Source organism: Colobus angolensis, unplaced genomic scaffold, assembly GCF_000951035.1.
Source record: "Colobus angolensis palliatus isolate OR3802 unplaced genomic scaffold, Cang.pa_1.0 Scaffold63, whole genome shotgun sequence".
Taxonomy (NCBI): domain Eukaryota; kingdom Metazoa; phylum Chordata; class Mammalia; order Primates; family Cercopithecidae; genus Colobus; species Colobus angolensis.
The window spans coordinates 7,162,108-7,179,745 of NW_012119932.1; the positions used below are offsets into that span (position 1 = coordinate 7,162,108).

The 17,638-nt window shown below is 36.0% G+C and overlaps 1 protein-coding gene across 1 annotated transcript in view; it reads right to left on the reverse strand.

Moving 5' to 3' along the window:
• MALRD1 (MAM and LDL receptor class A domain containing 1) overlaps positions 1–17,638 on the reverse strand; it is a 725,579-nt gene that overhangs the window by 234,530 nt on the left and 473,411 nt on the right. Inside the window, exons 29-30 of the mRNA XM_011963908.1 lie at positions 7,861–7,989; positions 574–735 (exon numbers count right to left, since the gene is read on the reverse strand). Coding sequence (XP_011819298.1) covers positions 574–735; positions 7,861–7,989 — 291 coding nt within the window. The remainder of the gene's footprint in view (positions 1–573; positions 736–7,860; positions 7,990–17,638) is intronic.

Sequence of the window (17,638 nt, forward strand, 5' to 3'; positions counted from 1 at the left end):
TACAAGCTTACTCCTACTTTGAGTCTATTAACTGTAAAGCCATTAAAGACTGCATAATCTGAAATCACAGGGCAGAAAGCAAAACTTGTGAAGATTGTGCTGATACTCACTCATTCCATCACCACTTAGCATTTTACACTTTGGCTCCTGTACTTCCAAATGATGGAAAGGAAATTGGTGGTCAGCCATTTCATTGTTATGACTGGCCATTGTCACAACAGGATAACTTTTAGCATTGCCAGTTGTGTATCTTTGCACATTGCAATCATTAATCTGAATGCCACCCACCTACCCTCCCCAAATTGGGGAATTTAATGGCACCCTTAGGGTAGAGTAAAATCTGTGAGTCTCTTAAAATATGAGTGGTGAGCTTCTTTGTTGTCGCAGTGTCAGTTCTGGGTCTATTTAGTAATTCAGAGTTTGCAACAGAAGGGACTAGCCCTCTTTCCGTAAAACCTACTGAGCTCTGTCCCCACATACACATAAGAAATGCACACTGAAATTCACACAAATTGTTAAAGCAGGTTTCCAGATGAGTGGATTTCTTGGTCTAGGGATGGCTACTAGACATACCTGGCGTGTGATCAGAGTCTGGAATTAATGCTTCGGCAGGAATTCTGCTGCCAATGGCCCAGTCCAAGTCATCCTCAGAGTCTTGAGTAAGAGTGCAGGCTGTGGTCCAATTTCCTAAACTTGTTTCAAAATTGCAGCTTCCTGTTGTGCTTGTATACTGTGCTGGGGAAGCAAAAATACTAATGGAAGTTTCTGGAAATGTCTATCACCTTTGCTGTTACCCTATATTTGGGATCATTTAAAATTAGCATCTGCATATTCTAATTCTTTATAAATATATTTACAGCATCAAGACATTTGTACTCATTGATAATATTTTAATTGAAGGATCTAGAAGCAGTGTATGAATGTCGTCACTTATCCATTAAGTAGTTATATGCATTGATGAATAATATTTATAGATGATAGTTAAAACTGTGTCTACACATGAACAATGAACATAACATTATGCTAATACAAGATTATTCAGGTCAAATAAATAAACAGCTTCAGTTGTCTGGATGTTTAATTCACTTCCTTCCTTTATTCTGATGTTTGAATAGCATAGCCTATCAGTGACACAAAGTCATTTACTAAAGAAAAGGCACTTTGGGAGAAGTAGTAAACTGTATAGGACACAAATTATCTTGGACACCAAACCAGTCACTGCAGCATCACATATCAGAGCTAGTCACTAAAAAAGAAAGAAAGTCTCTTCTAAAGTGTTGATTGATAACTCCTTTAAAATTAAATTATTCACAATGAGAAAAATTAATAGATAATAACTGTATCTATTTCTAGTCACCTATGAAAAGTTCCATCATGATACCCTGATCTAGGCTTTCATTTTTCTTTCTCTTTTTTGTACATCAGTTATTACTTTTGAGTACCCACTGTAAAACCAGACTGTGTTGTACAGACAGAAAGAATGATAGGATGATTTAATCGGTATGAATCATTTGAGGTCATCATTTACTTTTCCTTTCTTTTTAGAAAGAAAGTTTGTGTTATTTTTAAAATTTCTTCTCGTTCACAACTTTTCCTTCACATACAACCAATGTTAGCATATAGAAATGTAACCAGAAAAAAAAGCCTTGCTGTAAAAATAGATACTAAATATACAGCAAGCAAAGCTTTAATATTTCCATACAAAAATTTCTGGATCCCTGAGATTATTTAAATAAAATATTAGCATTCTACTTCTCAAGCATTATTGCATCTTATCCCTACAAATTACAACCACTTGTATTCATGTACATTCCTTTCATTCATTTTATATGACTATATTATCTATTGCTTCTTGTATGTTTATTTATGGGCCATGTGTGTCTTTTTTGTGTTTGTCATGCCAGTGTTACATAATATAGAATAGGTTTTTATTATATGATACGGATAAAAAATGAGACATTCCGTTCTGCTGGTGTTTAGCCAACACATCTGTAAAAATTCAAAATCTTGCAATGGATATAAAAGACAGCCATTATGTGTTCTTTAGAATGATGTCACCTGCACATTCTTTACTAGTGTTCTGTGTAAGTGACTCCCTGATATACAGCCCTACAATATTTATTCTACATCCTTTTTTATTCTCTGTAATCATCCTTGCACCCTCTGTCCTGCCTTGCTTAATATATGACTTTATCTTTGACGCTAAAGATACTTATCCAATCAGGATAAATTCTCTTACATTTCATTCTCTCAATCTCAAACTATGCCACTTTTCTCTTTCCTAAGGCTAATCTCTGTTTATGATCTCAACTCCTTATCCAAACACTGCTATTGACATTCCACAGCTTCATTTTCTTCAAAGTTACACATTTTTCCATGTCCTTCAATTTCACATTCTCTTCTAATTCCTTTCTTCTATTTTGCAGTCATACAGCCAGGCTGCCCCTATTAATTTAAAAATATTCACATATATTTGCTTGTTTACATTTCTCACTCTGTATTGGCCTTAGTCATCCCTTTCCATGGGCTTTCACACTGTTACGCAGATGTCCCACCAATCAATAACCGCAATGGTTAATTTGAAATTATTTGAGGTTATTAATTAGAGATCTTTCCAAATTTTTGATGTGGGCATTTGGTGCTATAAATTTCCCTCTTAACACTGTCTTAGCTGTGTCCCAGAGATTCTGATATGTTGCATGCATGTTCTCATTAGTTTCAAAGAACTTCCTGATTTCTACCTTAATTTCATTAATTACCCAAAAGTCATTCAGAAGCAGATTGTTTAATTTCTGTGTAAATATATTGTATTGAGAGATCTTCTTGGCACTGATTTCCATTTTTATTGTGCTGTGATGGTTGGTATAATTTCATTTTCTTGGAATTTGCTGAGGATTATTTTTATGTACAACTGTGTGGTCAATTTTAAAGTATGTGCCATCTGGCAATAAGAATGTATATTCTGTGGTTTTGGGGTGGGGTGTTCTATAGATGTCTATTAGGTTCATTGGTCAAGTGTTGAGTTCAGGTCCTGAATATCTTTGTTAATTTTCTGCCTCAATTATCTGTCCAATACTGTCAATGGGGTGTTGAAGTCTTCCACCATTATTGTTTGGGAGTCTAAGTCTCTTCATAGGTCTCTAGAAACTGGCTTATGAATATGGGTACTCCTGTGCTGGGTGCATATATATTTAGGATAGTTAGGTCTTCTTGTTGAATTGAATCCTTTACCATATCTACTATCATTGTCTTTTTTGATCTTTATTGATTTAAAGTCTATTTTGTCTGAAATGAGGTTTGCAATCTCTGCTTTTTTCTGATTTCCATTTGCTTGGTAGATTTTTCTCCTTTCCTTTATTTTAAGGCTATGGGTGTCACTGAGTGTGAGATGGGTCTCTTGAAGACAGCCAACCACTTGGTTTTGCTTCTTCATTTAGCTTGCCACTCTGCGCCTTCTAATTGGGGCATTTTGCCCATTTACATTCAAGGTTAACATGGTATGCATGGATTTAATCCTGTCATCATGTCATTAGCTGGTTGTTATGCAGACTTGTTTGTCTGGTTGCTTATAGTGTCACTGGTCTGTGTACTAAGGTGTGTTTCTGTAGTGGCTGGTGATGGTCTTCAGAAGCTCTTGTAAGGCAGGTTTGCTGATAATGAATCATCTCAGCATTTTCTTGTCTGAAAAGGATGTTATTTCTCCTTCATTTGTGAAGTTTAGTTTGCCTGTATGTGAAATTCTTGGTTGTAGCATTTTTTGTTTGTTTTGTTTTGTTGTGTGTGTGTGTGTGTGTGTGTTTAGAATGTTGAATATAGGCCCCCAATTTCTTCTCGGGTGGAGAGCAAAAGATTCACTGCTGAAAGATTCACTATTAGTCTGATGAGGTTCCCTTTGTAGGTGACCTGCCCTTTCTTTTTAGCTACCTTTAACATTTTTTCTTTCATTTTGACCTTGGGAAATGTGATTATTATGGCCAGTTGTGGTGACTCATACCTGTAATCTCAGCACTTTCGGAGGCCAAGGCAGGCAGATCATTTGAGATCAGGAGTTCGAGACCAGCCTGGCCAACATGGCAAATTCCCATCTCTACTAAAAATGGAAAAATTAGCTGGGTGTGGTGGTAGACACCTGTAATCCCAGCTACTAAGGAGGCTGAGGCAGGAGAATTGCTTGAACCTGGGAGGTGGAGGTTGCAGAGAGCTGAGGCTGTGTCACTGCTCTCCAGCCTAGGCGACAGAGCAAGACTCTATCTCACAAAAAAAAAAAAAAAAAAGTGATGATTATGAGTCTTATGGATGATCTTCATGTGTAATATCTTGCAGGGGTTCTCTTCATTTCCTGAATTTGAATGTTGGCCTCTTTAGTGAGGTTGGCAAAGTTTTTATTAACAATATCCTGAAAGCAATTTTTCAAGTTGCTTGCTTTCTCCCTGTCTCTTTCAGGGATACCAGTGATTCATTGATTTGGCCTCTTAACATAATCACATATTTCTCAGAGAATTTTTTCATTCCTTTTTATTCTGTTTTATTTTTGTCTATGTTATTTCAGTAAGCCAGTCTTCAAGCTCTGCAATTTTTTCCTGAACTTGTTCTATTCTGGTGCTAATACTTGTGATTACATCATAAAATTCTTGTAGTGTGCTTTTCAGCTCCATTAGGTGAGTTAGGTTATTTTTTTATACTGCATATTCCATCTGTCAGTTCCTGCATAACTTAATTGTTATTCTTAGCTTCTTTAGATTGGGTTTCAATGTCCTCTGAATCTCAATAATATTTGTTTCTACCCATATTCTGAATTCTATGTGTGCCATTTCAGCCATCTCACCTGATTAAGAACGCTTGCTAGAGAACCAGTGCGGTCCTTTGGAGAACAGAAGACACCCTGGTCATTTGAGTTGCCAGAGTTCTTTCACTGGTTCTTTCTTATTTCTGTGTGCAAATGTTCCTTTAACTTCAGTGTAGATTGAGTACAGTCATTAGAATTCTTTTCTGGATGTTTCCAGAGGACTGAGGCTTTGTTCAGGGTCCTCATTTGTAGCTGACTTCTTGCCTTTGGTTTGATGGAGGGTATGTTAGCAAAGCACTTTGGCGTTGAAGATTTGGGGTGTAATCCAGCCAGCATGTGGTGCTAAGTGCAGGGGTCAGTAGGTAGGCTCTTAATCATGTGGCTCCTCTGTATTTCCTCACAGATGCAGCTGTGCTCCCTCTTAATGCTCTAAATGTGTGGGCTCCTCTTTCACCTGAGTGCTGACTGTAGTTTATGGGCTTCAATTTGTCCAAGTTTTTACTGTTTCGTGGGTGACCATTAAATGCCCTACTTAGTACATCTTGCGGGGAAAATGATGATTTCACACATTTTAGAGACTTCCATTGAAATTAATTCCTTACACTCAGTATTTTTAAAAATACACATTTTTTTGTGAAATTTTTTTTTTTTTTTTTTTTGAGATGAGTCTCACTCTGTCGCCCAGGCTGGAGTGCAGTGGCACAATCTCGGCTCACTGCAACCTCTGCCTCCCAGGTTCAAGCAATTTTCTGCCTCAGCCTCCCGAGTGGCTGGGATTACAGGCATTCACCACTAGGTCTGGCTATTTTTTTATTTTTTATTTTTAGTAGAGATGGGGTTTCACCATATTGGCCAGGCTGGTCTTGAACTCCTGACCTTGTGATCACCCACATCAGCCTCCCAAAGTGCTGCGACTACAGGTGTGAGCCACCGCACCCGGCCGGTGAATTTAAAATAGGCTGGAAATAACACTAGAAAATGTTACTCAGTGCACTATAAGTTTTATTTGAGAATGCACATACTATGAAAGAAGTACATGATATTTTATAAAATTAATACTATACTTCTATGGTATTAGTAATAAAGTCTTAAGATGTGTTGACTGTTTTGACTTTTTAAAAATACTTTCATTTAAAATTAAAATACAAAATTAACATTGAAGACATTATGGTAAATGACATAAGCCAGTCACAGAAAAGAAAAACCCTACGTGATTCCACTTACATGAGGTACCTAGAAGAGAAATGAAAGATCTTTTATGGAGATAGAAAGGAGAAGGGTAGTTACCATGGTCTAGGGGAAGGGGTAAATGGAGTGTTATTCTTTAATTAGTACAGTTTTAGTTTTTTTGGATAAAAATAGTTCTAGAGATGGATGGTGGCAGTGGTTGCACAACAATACAAATGTACTTAATGCCATTAAATTATACATTTAAATGGTTAAAATGTTAAATTTTTTATTATGTATTTTTTACCACAGCTTTTTAAAATTTAAAAATATATTAAAAATTTTAAATAGAAAATGAGCTCATTGGAAGCATCAATATAAGATCCTAAGAAATAAAAATTAAATTGAGCTATAAAACAAAAATGTAAATATGCTTGTGTGCTAGTTTGTCTTCAAAAAGATCACCCTACAACCTTCTCTACATTTGATGTGTGATGTTTTCCCATTGAAAGTCTAGTCTAGACTTTGTTATTTGCTTGGCCATTAGCAGGAATCAGGTATGGTGTTGTGGAACATCTGAGGCTAAATCAAAGTAACGGTTGCTATTTTTCCTGAGGGTCGGGGACACTTTCTAGTAGAAGCCAGCCCTGTGTACAATGGCTTACTGCCCTGTGGCTGCCATGTTGTGTAAAGCCCAAGTCACACGGAGTACTCTGGAGGATGAGACACCATCTCTAGTAAGACAGAAAGACCAAAGAGTATCAAGAGAAGAAGTCATCCTGGGTGTGATTATCCAGCTCCACCCTATCAGTTCGACTCAGGCCATCAGAGACAAACTGCCTAGAAGAGCCCTTCCTGAATTACTGACCCAAAAAATTGTGAGCAAAATATAACAGTGGCCTAGACCACTAACTTCTGGGATAGCTTGTCAAGCAGCAAATGGTAACTGCAACAGGTAGCTCGTATGGTATCAATATTCTCTAGCAAAGATAAGATATATGGAAAAAAGATCCTTTTTTCCCCCAATAAGATACATGGAAAAAACTTTGGGAGGCCGAGGCAGGTGGATCACGAGGTCAGGAGATTGAGACCATCCTGGCTAACATGGTGAAACCCCATCTCTACTGAAAATACAAAAAATTATCCAGGCATGGTGGTGGGCACCTGTAGTCCCAGCTACTCGGGAGGCTGAGGCAGGAGAATGGCATGAACCTGGGAGGCAGAGCTTGCAGTGAGCCGAGATCGCACCACTGCACTCCAGCCTGGGTTACAGAGCGAGACTCCGTCTCAAAAAAAAAAAAAAAAGAAAGAAAAGATCCTTTGAATTTACATATCTGCTCATATTTTAAAATTCTATACTTAGTTTTTATGTAAGTTTTAAAACATTGCTTGAATTAAAGCTTGAATAAAAATCCAATGGGACCCATCTAGTCCTCTTTCTCCAGGGCAATGTAATTGATAAAATTAATTACTAAACTGGTATTTATTAAAAGTGCTGATTTTCAGCCACATATACAAAATCAACAATTTTTGGGGAAAAAAATAGAAAAAACAAATGAAGACCAATAAAGAAAGGCAGATTGCTACTGTAGTTCCTAGAAACTTTAATTTGAACCCTACACACAGTGTGCCTAATTACAGAATGGGATTTTTTTTTTTTTGGTAAAATGATTTTCTATAGACTTGCTGCAGTTCTCAGTATAGGGGTAAGGAATATGAAAGGGCTGCCATTTGTATTTGTATTTGATACTTGTATACAAATTTGGGGAAATATTTGGGCTATTCTAAATCTACTGTACTGCATGAAAATAATACTTCTTCTCCATCATCAATGTCAATATCTAACTCTACTTATAAAGGAACATCTCTGCTGAACTGGCTGCCATACAGTAGATAGACAAACTTACCACAGTGAGCTTCATCAGACCTATCAGAGCAGTCTGGCTTATAATCACAAACAAGGTGGGATGCAATGCACTTCTTGTCCCGACACAAAAAATCAGTGGTTACCGGACAAATCTCAGAGATTTCTCCCACTAGAGAAAAACAAACAAACAAACAAAAAACAAAAGCAGTATTTAGTTAATATTTTCATTAGACTTGAAGACTCCTGTTAGGTATTTTATAGATTTCAACTAGTAAGCCAGTTAAGGATTTCGACAGTAGCCTAAGGTGGACTTTCCCAACTTCCTCTTTCTCAGTCCCACCTTCAATGGTTCAGCAAATTATACTGATTCTACTTCTGAAATACCTTTTATGCACTTTGATGGTGCTGAAAATCTCCTTGCCCATGATTCTCACGGATGAGATGCTCAAGTTTGTGGCCCATAACTACCTGGAACCTGGTAAAGGGTGTGTGCAGCCTGCCACCAAATCCTACTCACTGCCAGCATGCACCGATGGGATTTCCTGGTCATTTGTGTTGCTCATAATGCCTCTGGTGATCTGGGTCTATAGCACAGACACTAACTTTAGCAGTATGTTCCCATCTTGACTATTTTACATAAAGAAGATGTTCAACTTAACTAATTTTTTTGTTGTTCAAAGCAACTATTTCTGCTAAATTTTCACATGAACATACTGGCTCGTGGAGGTTTCATATTCTAGATTTTATTTTGCTTTCTCTGACTCCCATGGGGCAAGATTTTCCTTTTTATACACACAATTAAAGTGTCCATTGGCAAGTACAGAGAACTAACACTATCTTAGGCAAAAGCATGGAGTATTTAATACACATCCTTGTATAAAAAATAGTCGAGCCAGCAGACACCGTCAGCAAATTAATTAGCAGCAGATTTTAGGAAATGAATGTGTGTGTTTTTTTCCTAAAACTAAATAGCATGTATTGTGTCTTTTGCCATGATGATCTGAATTTAATTTGATATCACTGTCTAATTTTTATTCATAAGCCAATTTTTCTGCACTGAGCAAAGTCCTGCTACCTCAGTTTGTGTTGTTTTGGTTTGCCATCTCCCTCTTCCACCTTGGCCTCCCTTCACCTCACCCCCACCCTACCCTCACCCTCCTAACCCTCAACCCCTGCCCCACTTGGCTCCCTCTGTAGGATCTGATGTTTCATTCTGTTTACATCAGTTTTAACGAGAGGTATGCCTGTGCTTGCTTGTGCAGAAAACATCGTTCCAGATTCAGTTGACTGGGTTTATGTCCCTTCACCTGGTTTTTAAGGTTATTTAAATGTCTAATGTATTTTATTGTAACAAACATTGTTTTGCCAACATTGCCTATTTCACTGGCACATCACAGCCTAATTTAGAAAGAAAAATCAAACATTTTAAATGGACAAAGAAAAGAAAGATAAAAAGATATTTTTTTCTTTCATAATTGAGATTGTATTGGTTGAGTACAGACATTTCAATTTGTACACAATTCTTAACACATGTACCAAAAATATAAAAAGCTATATATTGTAATTCTCTTTTAAAGTTATTCCAACTGAATAGCATGTACACTACATATTCAAATTTTTGATCTTTCACAGCACAGTAACAAAGTTATTAGGAAAACAGGACTATCACAACCAAAGAGACTACAGAGTGCCTACAATTCTGACAGGGAGAGCCAGGATCAAGGAGTAGTTTTCTTCAGAAAACAATTCTACTACAAAACAACATGGGAATAGAAGTACTTTAAAATGTTAACGACATTAGATACAGGATTGTGACTCCATATTTCCATTTAATATGCTTTGTATTATAGGATATGAAAACTAATTCCCCATCTATGGAATGTTAAGCTGACACTCAAGACAGTGAAAGCCTTCCATAATTCAATATCCCACACTATTCTCTGGTTGTAACAAAAAATAAACAACCAGCGAATGATTTCACCTCTTAAAAGAAAGCATTTACACTTTAATAATAGGATGAGATGGGATTCCCTCCTTCTTAAAAATGTTTCTGGAGCTACTAAACAACTTACATTTACAAAATAGCTGATAAAAATATTTCCCTGGATTATACCAGAAGGGAGACAGGGACCGCTGATAAGACATGGCACTTAGTATTAATCAGACTTGGCTTCTTTCTCTCCTGCTTCATCAGAGGCTGGACTCTCCGCAGTTTTCATTTCCCAGTTTTCTGCAGGTAACTTTTCTTTGCTTTCCTGGTTAACCACTTAGGCCTGTTTTCCCTTTGCTGCCCTTTTCCCTTTTGTTTGTGCTTTTTCGTCTGAAGACGTATCCTTCGCTGCTGCCTTTTTCGGCTTCGCTTACACTTTTGCAGGAGCAGGTTTACCTGACAACCGCGCTGATCTCCTGTTGGGCTCTTCCTTTGGCGGCCCCTTTAGCGGAGCTCACCTTCCTCTTGGGCATCCTGGCTCTGGAAGGGCGTGTGCGCGGTGCCTGGCACTGCCGCTCCTCCTGCCCTCTGAGCTGCTGAGACCCCTGGTGGGGGATGGTGGGAGAACCGGATGGAACCGGATTGGGAGCCCGCCTTCTCCTCTGACCCCCAACTTTTTTCAGTACACGGAATCTTAATAACCCATGTAATAATCCAAACTACTTCTTAGTAAATGCAAAGTGTTCTTAACAAAAATCCTAACTCTACAGGATTTGACTTCTTTGCATGGCCACACGCCTTTCCATAGTTGTACAGGTGGGGAATGAGGCTGATCATTACCTAGCACATACATCCAAACCCCTAATAAAGACATTAAAAATCCTTTGTTCTTGGTTCCAGCTCAGTTTTCCAGCCTCATTTTCTGTGCCTCTTAAGTACCTGCAATTGCTCTATATCCTGTGACTGAAGGTTTCACAAATCTGTCCCTTGCTCTTCGTGTTTTCATGCATTCACAGGAGCTACTTCCTCTGTCTGCCCTGACTATTCCCTCCAGAGCCCCAGGTGCCCACTCCCCAAACTTACCATTCAATGAAATGACTTCTCTTTCTCTACTTTTGTCTTGCCTTTCTCATTGCCATCTTTGCCCCAGGTGAGACACTACTGTTTCATGCCACCGAAGTACCCATTTATTCCAATATTACAATGAGTATCATCACATATAAGAGCTATTTACACATGGCTGGCTGTCCCCCAGACTCCAAGCTCCTTAGAAGCAAAAGATTTTATTGTGTTCTCTTGGGCCCCACACAGAACCTGATATATAGTTGGCTCTTTATAAATCTTGGTTATCATAATTTCAGAAACAATGGTTTCATCTAAAGGGGGCTTAGAAAAGTGAATTGACATAGAATTTTTAGAGCAATTCATATGTTTAAATATTATTTCATCAGATATGTAGTCAAATAATACTTCACAGATTCATAGTGACTTATATTAAAGGTTTACAATTTTTTTTTATCAACTTCAACAAATTAAATTCAGCAGTTCCTTTGTTACATAGTGATTATAGGTTCAGAGGTGATGTACCTGAAGTGGAGGTAATTTTCTGACAGGCAGTACTTCCACAAATAAAAAAACACAACCCTACAGACTTGACTAAAAGTGCATATCCAGAGCCTTTGGATTATGCCCATAATACAATAGCTAAAACCTGTATGACATCCAAAACCAACTTACCAGTGAAATTTAGCGTATACAAATATGAAGACTGAAGAGAGAACATGTAAGACAACAGCAAATGGTCCAGTTATGGGCATTAACAAGACGACGACTTACAGGTCATGTTTACTGAATAGTTTAGGAATTTTGCCACATAATTTTAATTAACACTAGTGAGAATTTACAGTTAACCCTAGGGCAGTATGTGGACATTTTTTCCATATGCAAGTCTATGCATTTGAGATTATTTTATTTTTCCATGCCATAGGATGTAAACCCATATAATTATTCCACAGGGGAAATGTACTTTGACTCACTCTAAATAATTGGTTCTTTGGTTTTTATTTTTAAAAATGGCTAAAATAGGCTACATCTCTAAATAAGGCTTCTTTTCTTTGATAATATAGAATAGCAGAGCCATGAATAGATATAAAGTGATGCTTTGAATTGCAGTCAACTGAACAATGACTAGTATATCTATGAAATATTAGGTGCCCAAAGAAAAAAAAATACAAACAGCCTCACATATCTTTTTTAAGACAAGAATACAGTAAATTGAAAAGATCGATTATTATTATTATTATACTTTAAGTTCTAGGGTACACGTGCATAACGTGCAGGTTTGTTACATATGTATACTTGTGCCATGTTGGTGTGCTGCACCCATGAAAAGATGGATTTTTTAAATGAAAGACTCTTTTGCATGTGTTTAGCCATTTTATATTTTTTATTCAGCTAAAATGGTAATGATAAAGGCACTAACTATTCACCTGGTTGTCAAATATATGAAATGAAAGATATCTCACATATTCTATATTTGATGATACAAGAATGGATAGAACATTGGTGCTCATAATAAAAGTTGAAAATAACCTGGCTAGCAGGTTATGGCATATGAAAAACTAGAATATTTACTTTGCTATAAAAAGACTGACAAATAGAGAACTAAAGACGTAACTAAAACATGAGAAACTGAAAGATCCTATGAAGGCCCTGGAAAATAATGCAGCCATAAGAAAACAAAATTTAATCCAGTAAGAACATAAGATATATGTAGCACTAATCTACTATAGATTTAAACAAACTCTCACCAACCTGAAAGTGACACCAATTGGAAACTAGTTTCATTTTACTTTGAAACAAAACTTACAAATCCTCTACTCTACAAATTTCAATTTGGATTAAAATAATTTTGTACACAGAGCTCATTACACTGAACTAGATACAATCATTCTATAGATAATATTTATGAAGAAACACTTGTTGTTTTATTACTTTCTTAAGCTGACGGCATTCAATATGCTCTGAGATTCCAGACGGCAAGTTTCACATGGGCATGTGTTTCTAAGCACCTTTGTTTTTCACATAACCACACGAAGAATATTAAACATAAAATGGGCATAATCTTTGCTTTTGAAGACCATGTTATTTAGTTGACAAATCCACATATTCAGCTTTGGAATCAACTGAAAAGAAACAATTGGAGTTTTTAAGGCTACTATGTATCTATGGAAGACCTAGTGAAATTCCAAGTACAAGAGAACTTTCCCATGGAATATGGTGAATCAGGAAACATAACTAAGAAAAGTCTTAAGTAAGTAAACATCTAGATGCATTGAAGGCATGAAAGGAGTTTAGACCACAACAAAGAATTTTAACTATCAAAGACTCAAAGATGTCCATGAGTGAGCAGGAGTTAAAAACACTGATTAGACTGACAAAGGTATGTTGTTCTGTGACGTATTGTAAGTGTTTTGGTTCTGAAAATGCAGATTGACATTTGATTTAACGTGATAAGTAAATGGAAACCTCTGAGTTTTTAAAACATATTTTATTATAGTAAGAATTTAAATAGATAATGTAAAAAAAACTCTCCTCTTTACACGATGTCTTTAACATTTTGTTGCATTTTTCTTTTTAAAATGTTTTGTAACTCGGTTATACACTTGTAACCATAACATATACACAATATTTTCTCTACTTCTTTATATTTATATTATATTTTGTCTGATTTTCAAAGTAATCACTAATATCTACAAAATATAATGAAAACTGAATATACCCTTACTTTAGTTAACAATTCCATTATGACGTTATTATAGAGTTTTCACATTATTTTACATTTAATCAAAACCACATTTAGCTTCTTCATAATTGGAAGTATTTATGTAAGACAGACTCCTAAAATGCCATTATTGGGTATAAAAATGTATTGATGAATTTGTGTCTTTTAGGGCTTCTGATATCAATAAAATTAATTGCTTTTCAAAAAAGCTACACTGATTTATTATTTCTAAAAAATTAGTTTCAATAGCCTTAGGGGTGGAAATGGTCTTGATTACATGATGAATTGTATCGTGATAAAGTCTGGGCTTTCAGTGCAACTGCAATACAAATAGAGTACATTATATGCATCAGGCAGTTTTTCATCCCTCGACCTACTCTCTCAGCCTCCCTCTTCCTGAGTTTCCAGTGTTCTTCATACCACTCTGTATGCCACTCCATATATCCATAGCTTAGTTCCACTTATAAGTGAAAACATGCAGTATTTGGTTTTCCATTCCTCAGTTACTTCGCTTAAGACAGTGGCTTCCAGTTCCATCCAAGTTGCTGCAGCAGACATTGTTTCATTATTTTGTATGCCTGAGTAGTATTTCATGGTGTATATATATCACATTTTCCTTATCCACTCATGGGCTGCTGAGCTCTTAGGCTGATTCTGTATCTTTACAATTGTGAACTGTGCTGTTGATAAACCTACACAATTTTATTTTAGATTCACAGGGTACATGGCACAAGTTTGTTACATGGGTATATTGTGTGATGCTGAGGTTTGAGATACAAATAATCCTGTCACCTAGGTAGTGACCTTGTCACCAAAAGTTAGCATGTCAGTCCTTGCCCTCCTCCCTCCCTCCTCTCATCAGTAGTTCCCAGTGTTTATTGTTGCCATCTTTATGTCCATGAGCACCCAAGGTTTAGCTCTCATGTTAAGTGAGAAGACGTGGTATTTGGCTTTCTGTTCCTATGTTAATTCACTTAGGATAATGGCCTCCAGGTATATCCATGTTGCTGCAAAGGACATATCATTCCTCTTTATGGCTGTGTAGTATTCCATGGTGTATAATATGTACATTTTCTTTATCCAGTTCACTGTTGATGGGCACGTAGGTTGATTCCCTGTCTTTGCTGTTGAGAATGGTGCTATGAAGAGCATATGCAGGCATGCATCTTTTTTTTAGTAGATTTATTTTCTTTTGAATATACATCAAGTAATGGGATTACTGAGTTGAATGGTAGTTCTAAAATCTTTAAGAAATCTCCAAATTGCTTTCCACAGTGGCTAAACAAATTTACATTTCCACCAGCAGTATATAAGCATTACTTTTTCTCTGCAACCTCACCAGCATCTGTTATTTTTTGGCTTTCTAATAGTAGCCATTCTGACTGATGTGAAATGGAATCTCATTGTGGTTTTAATTTGTATTTCTCTGATGACTGGTGAAGTGTAACATTTTTCATGTTCATTGGCCATATGTATGTCTTCTTTTGAGAAGTATCTGTTCATGTCCTTTGCCCACTTTTTAATGTTTTTTTGGTTGTTTTTATCAACTTCAGTTCCTTACAGATTCTGAATATTAGACTTTTGTTGCATGCATAGTCTGTGAATGTTTTCTCTCATTCTGTAAGTTGTCTGTTGACTCTGTTGATAGTTTCCTTTGCTGTGCAGAAGCTCTTTAATTAGGTCCCATTTGTCAATTTTTATTTTTGTTGCAATTGCTTTTGAGGACTTAGACATAAATTCTTTCCAGGGTCAATGTCAAAAATGGTGTTTCCTATGTAATTTTTTTTCTAGGATTCTTATAGTTTGAGGTCTTCCATTAAATATTTAATCCATTTTGAGTTACTTTCTGTATATGGTAAAAGGTGTGTGACTTTATTTTTGGGTTCTGTTCCATTGGTCTATGTGTCTATTTTTTGTACCAGTACCATGCTGTTTTGGTTAACGTAGCCTTATAATACAGTTTGAAGTCAGGTAATGTGATGACTCTAGCTTTGTTCTTTGTGCTTAGGATTATTCTGGCTATTTGGGCTCTTTAATGGTTCCATATGGATTTTAGGATAGTGTTTTCTAATTTTGTGAAAAATGATTATTTGTTGTTTGATAGGAATAGCATTGAATCTCCTGAATTATTTGGGCAGTACGGCCATTTTAATGATACTGACTTTTCCAATCCATGAACATGGAATGTTTTTCCATTTTTTTGTGTTATTTATAGTTCTTCTTGTAGATATCTTTCACCTCCTTGGTTAGATGTATTCCTAAGTTTGTTTTGTTTTTTGTTATTTTATTTTATTTTTTTTAGTGTGTGGCTGTTATAAATGGGATTGTGCTCTTTAACTCTCAACTTGAACCTTATTAGTATATATAAATGCTACTAATTTTTGAACATTGTTGTGGATCAGTTACAGGGTCCTTCTGGAAGAGTCTTTCGGACTTTCTAGGTACAGAATCCTATCATCAGCAAAGAGAGATAATTTGACTTCTTACCCTATTTGGATGCCTTTTCGTCCTTTCTCTTATCTCATTGCTCTGGCTAGGACTTCCAGAAACTTTTCTATAAAATTGTTTTTTTGTTTGATTGGTTTTTTTTAGCTTTTTAGTACATGAATTTTCCTTGTGATTTATCTGTTTTGACTTGTTGATAAATTATCTTTGGACAGTTTTTGTGGTAGACATCTCTCAAAAGTTTTGAATTACAAGCAAAAGTTAACCTCTAGTTAGACCTGGTAATTCTGGAGAGTAAACACTGATTGCTATTGAGCAGTGCAAATATGTTGACCAAGATAATGATCTGACCCCAGTTCTTATAAAAGCTATAATCTTTAATAAGTCATTTAATGTGATTTCTAAATGAGAATAATAAGAATAATCACTCTCTCATACCAAGTACAGTGTGTTTATATCTAGTGATGCCAACAATTTAGAACCTTCCATTTATTCATGCCAGAAACATGTATTGAGCAACTATCAGACACTATGGAAAATATTGACATGGCTTTCACCTTCGAGGAATTTATGATCCAGTGATGAAAAGTTATTAGTAAAACAGCATATTGAGTGCTATAATTGAATATATTTATCAGTTGCTGTCAGAAGACAATAAAAGTAGCCCTAGCTTGTACTGGTGTGTTAATATAAATTGTTGATGACATTTCGAATTACCTACCATCCTAGCTGGTCATTTAACCAAGTAGAATAATAGGTCAGACACTCAATAGAAAGGGATCAATTCCTTTTTGAGTTTCCTTGTTTATAAAATTCCATTCTTCTCAGTTTCCTTATAAAGCAAGTTTGGCAACCTATTGCAAATAAATAAGACTAGAAGATTCATACTTATGTGAAGGAAGAACAACATTTGAGAAAATAAAGGGGACATATATTTTGGGAAGATCATGAACCCAAATGTCTCTTCACAGATGAACTATTTATTTCACTTGGTTGCTCTCTTATTCTAGAAGGAACTATTAGAGGCAAGTTTGCAAATAAAAGGACATCTCAGCACTGCCAATGATTTGATATCACATGACCAGTATTTTCAAATATTTAGAACATACACATAATAGAATATTTTTGATTCACCATGATAATTTAAGTCTATCTTAAGTTCAAAAGAATTAGGTTTAAAGGTCAATGCACATATCAGGCAATTAATAGCAACATGTCTGAAACTGTAACCTTAGTGATCTCAGTGACAGCACACTTCAGTTTGCATCGAAATTATCAGAGGTGTTATCAGAGTTACAGGGCCATGTATTAGTGTACAGAAACAGTTTAGAAAAATATTTTAAAATGTGATTTCACTGGCAATACACAGAGGCAAGGTGCATGCTGAAAGGAGTATTTCCTGAAGTTTGACATATTTTAAACAAAAAGATGACTTCATAAACTGTATATATACTTGTTTGAAAGAAAAGTATATATACCAAACTATCTTTTCTGACATGAAACTCATTTTATCTTTAATATTTTGTGTATGGACATATTTTAAATATCCAGTTTTTAAGGACATAGGCATGGGCAAGGACTTCAAGTCTAAAACACCAAAAGCAATGGCAACAAAAGCCAAAATTGACAAATGGGATCTAATTAAACTAAAGAGCTTCT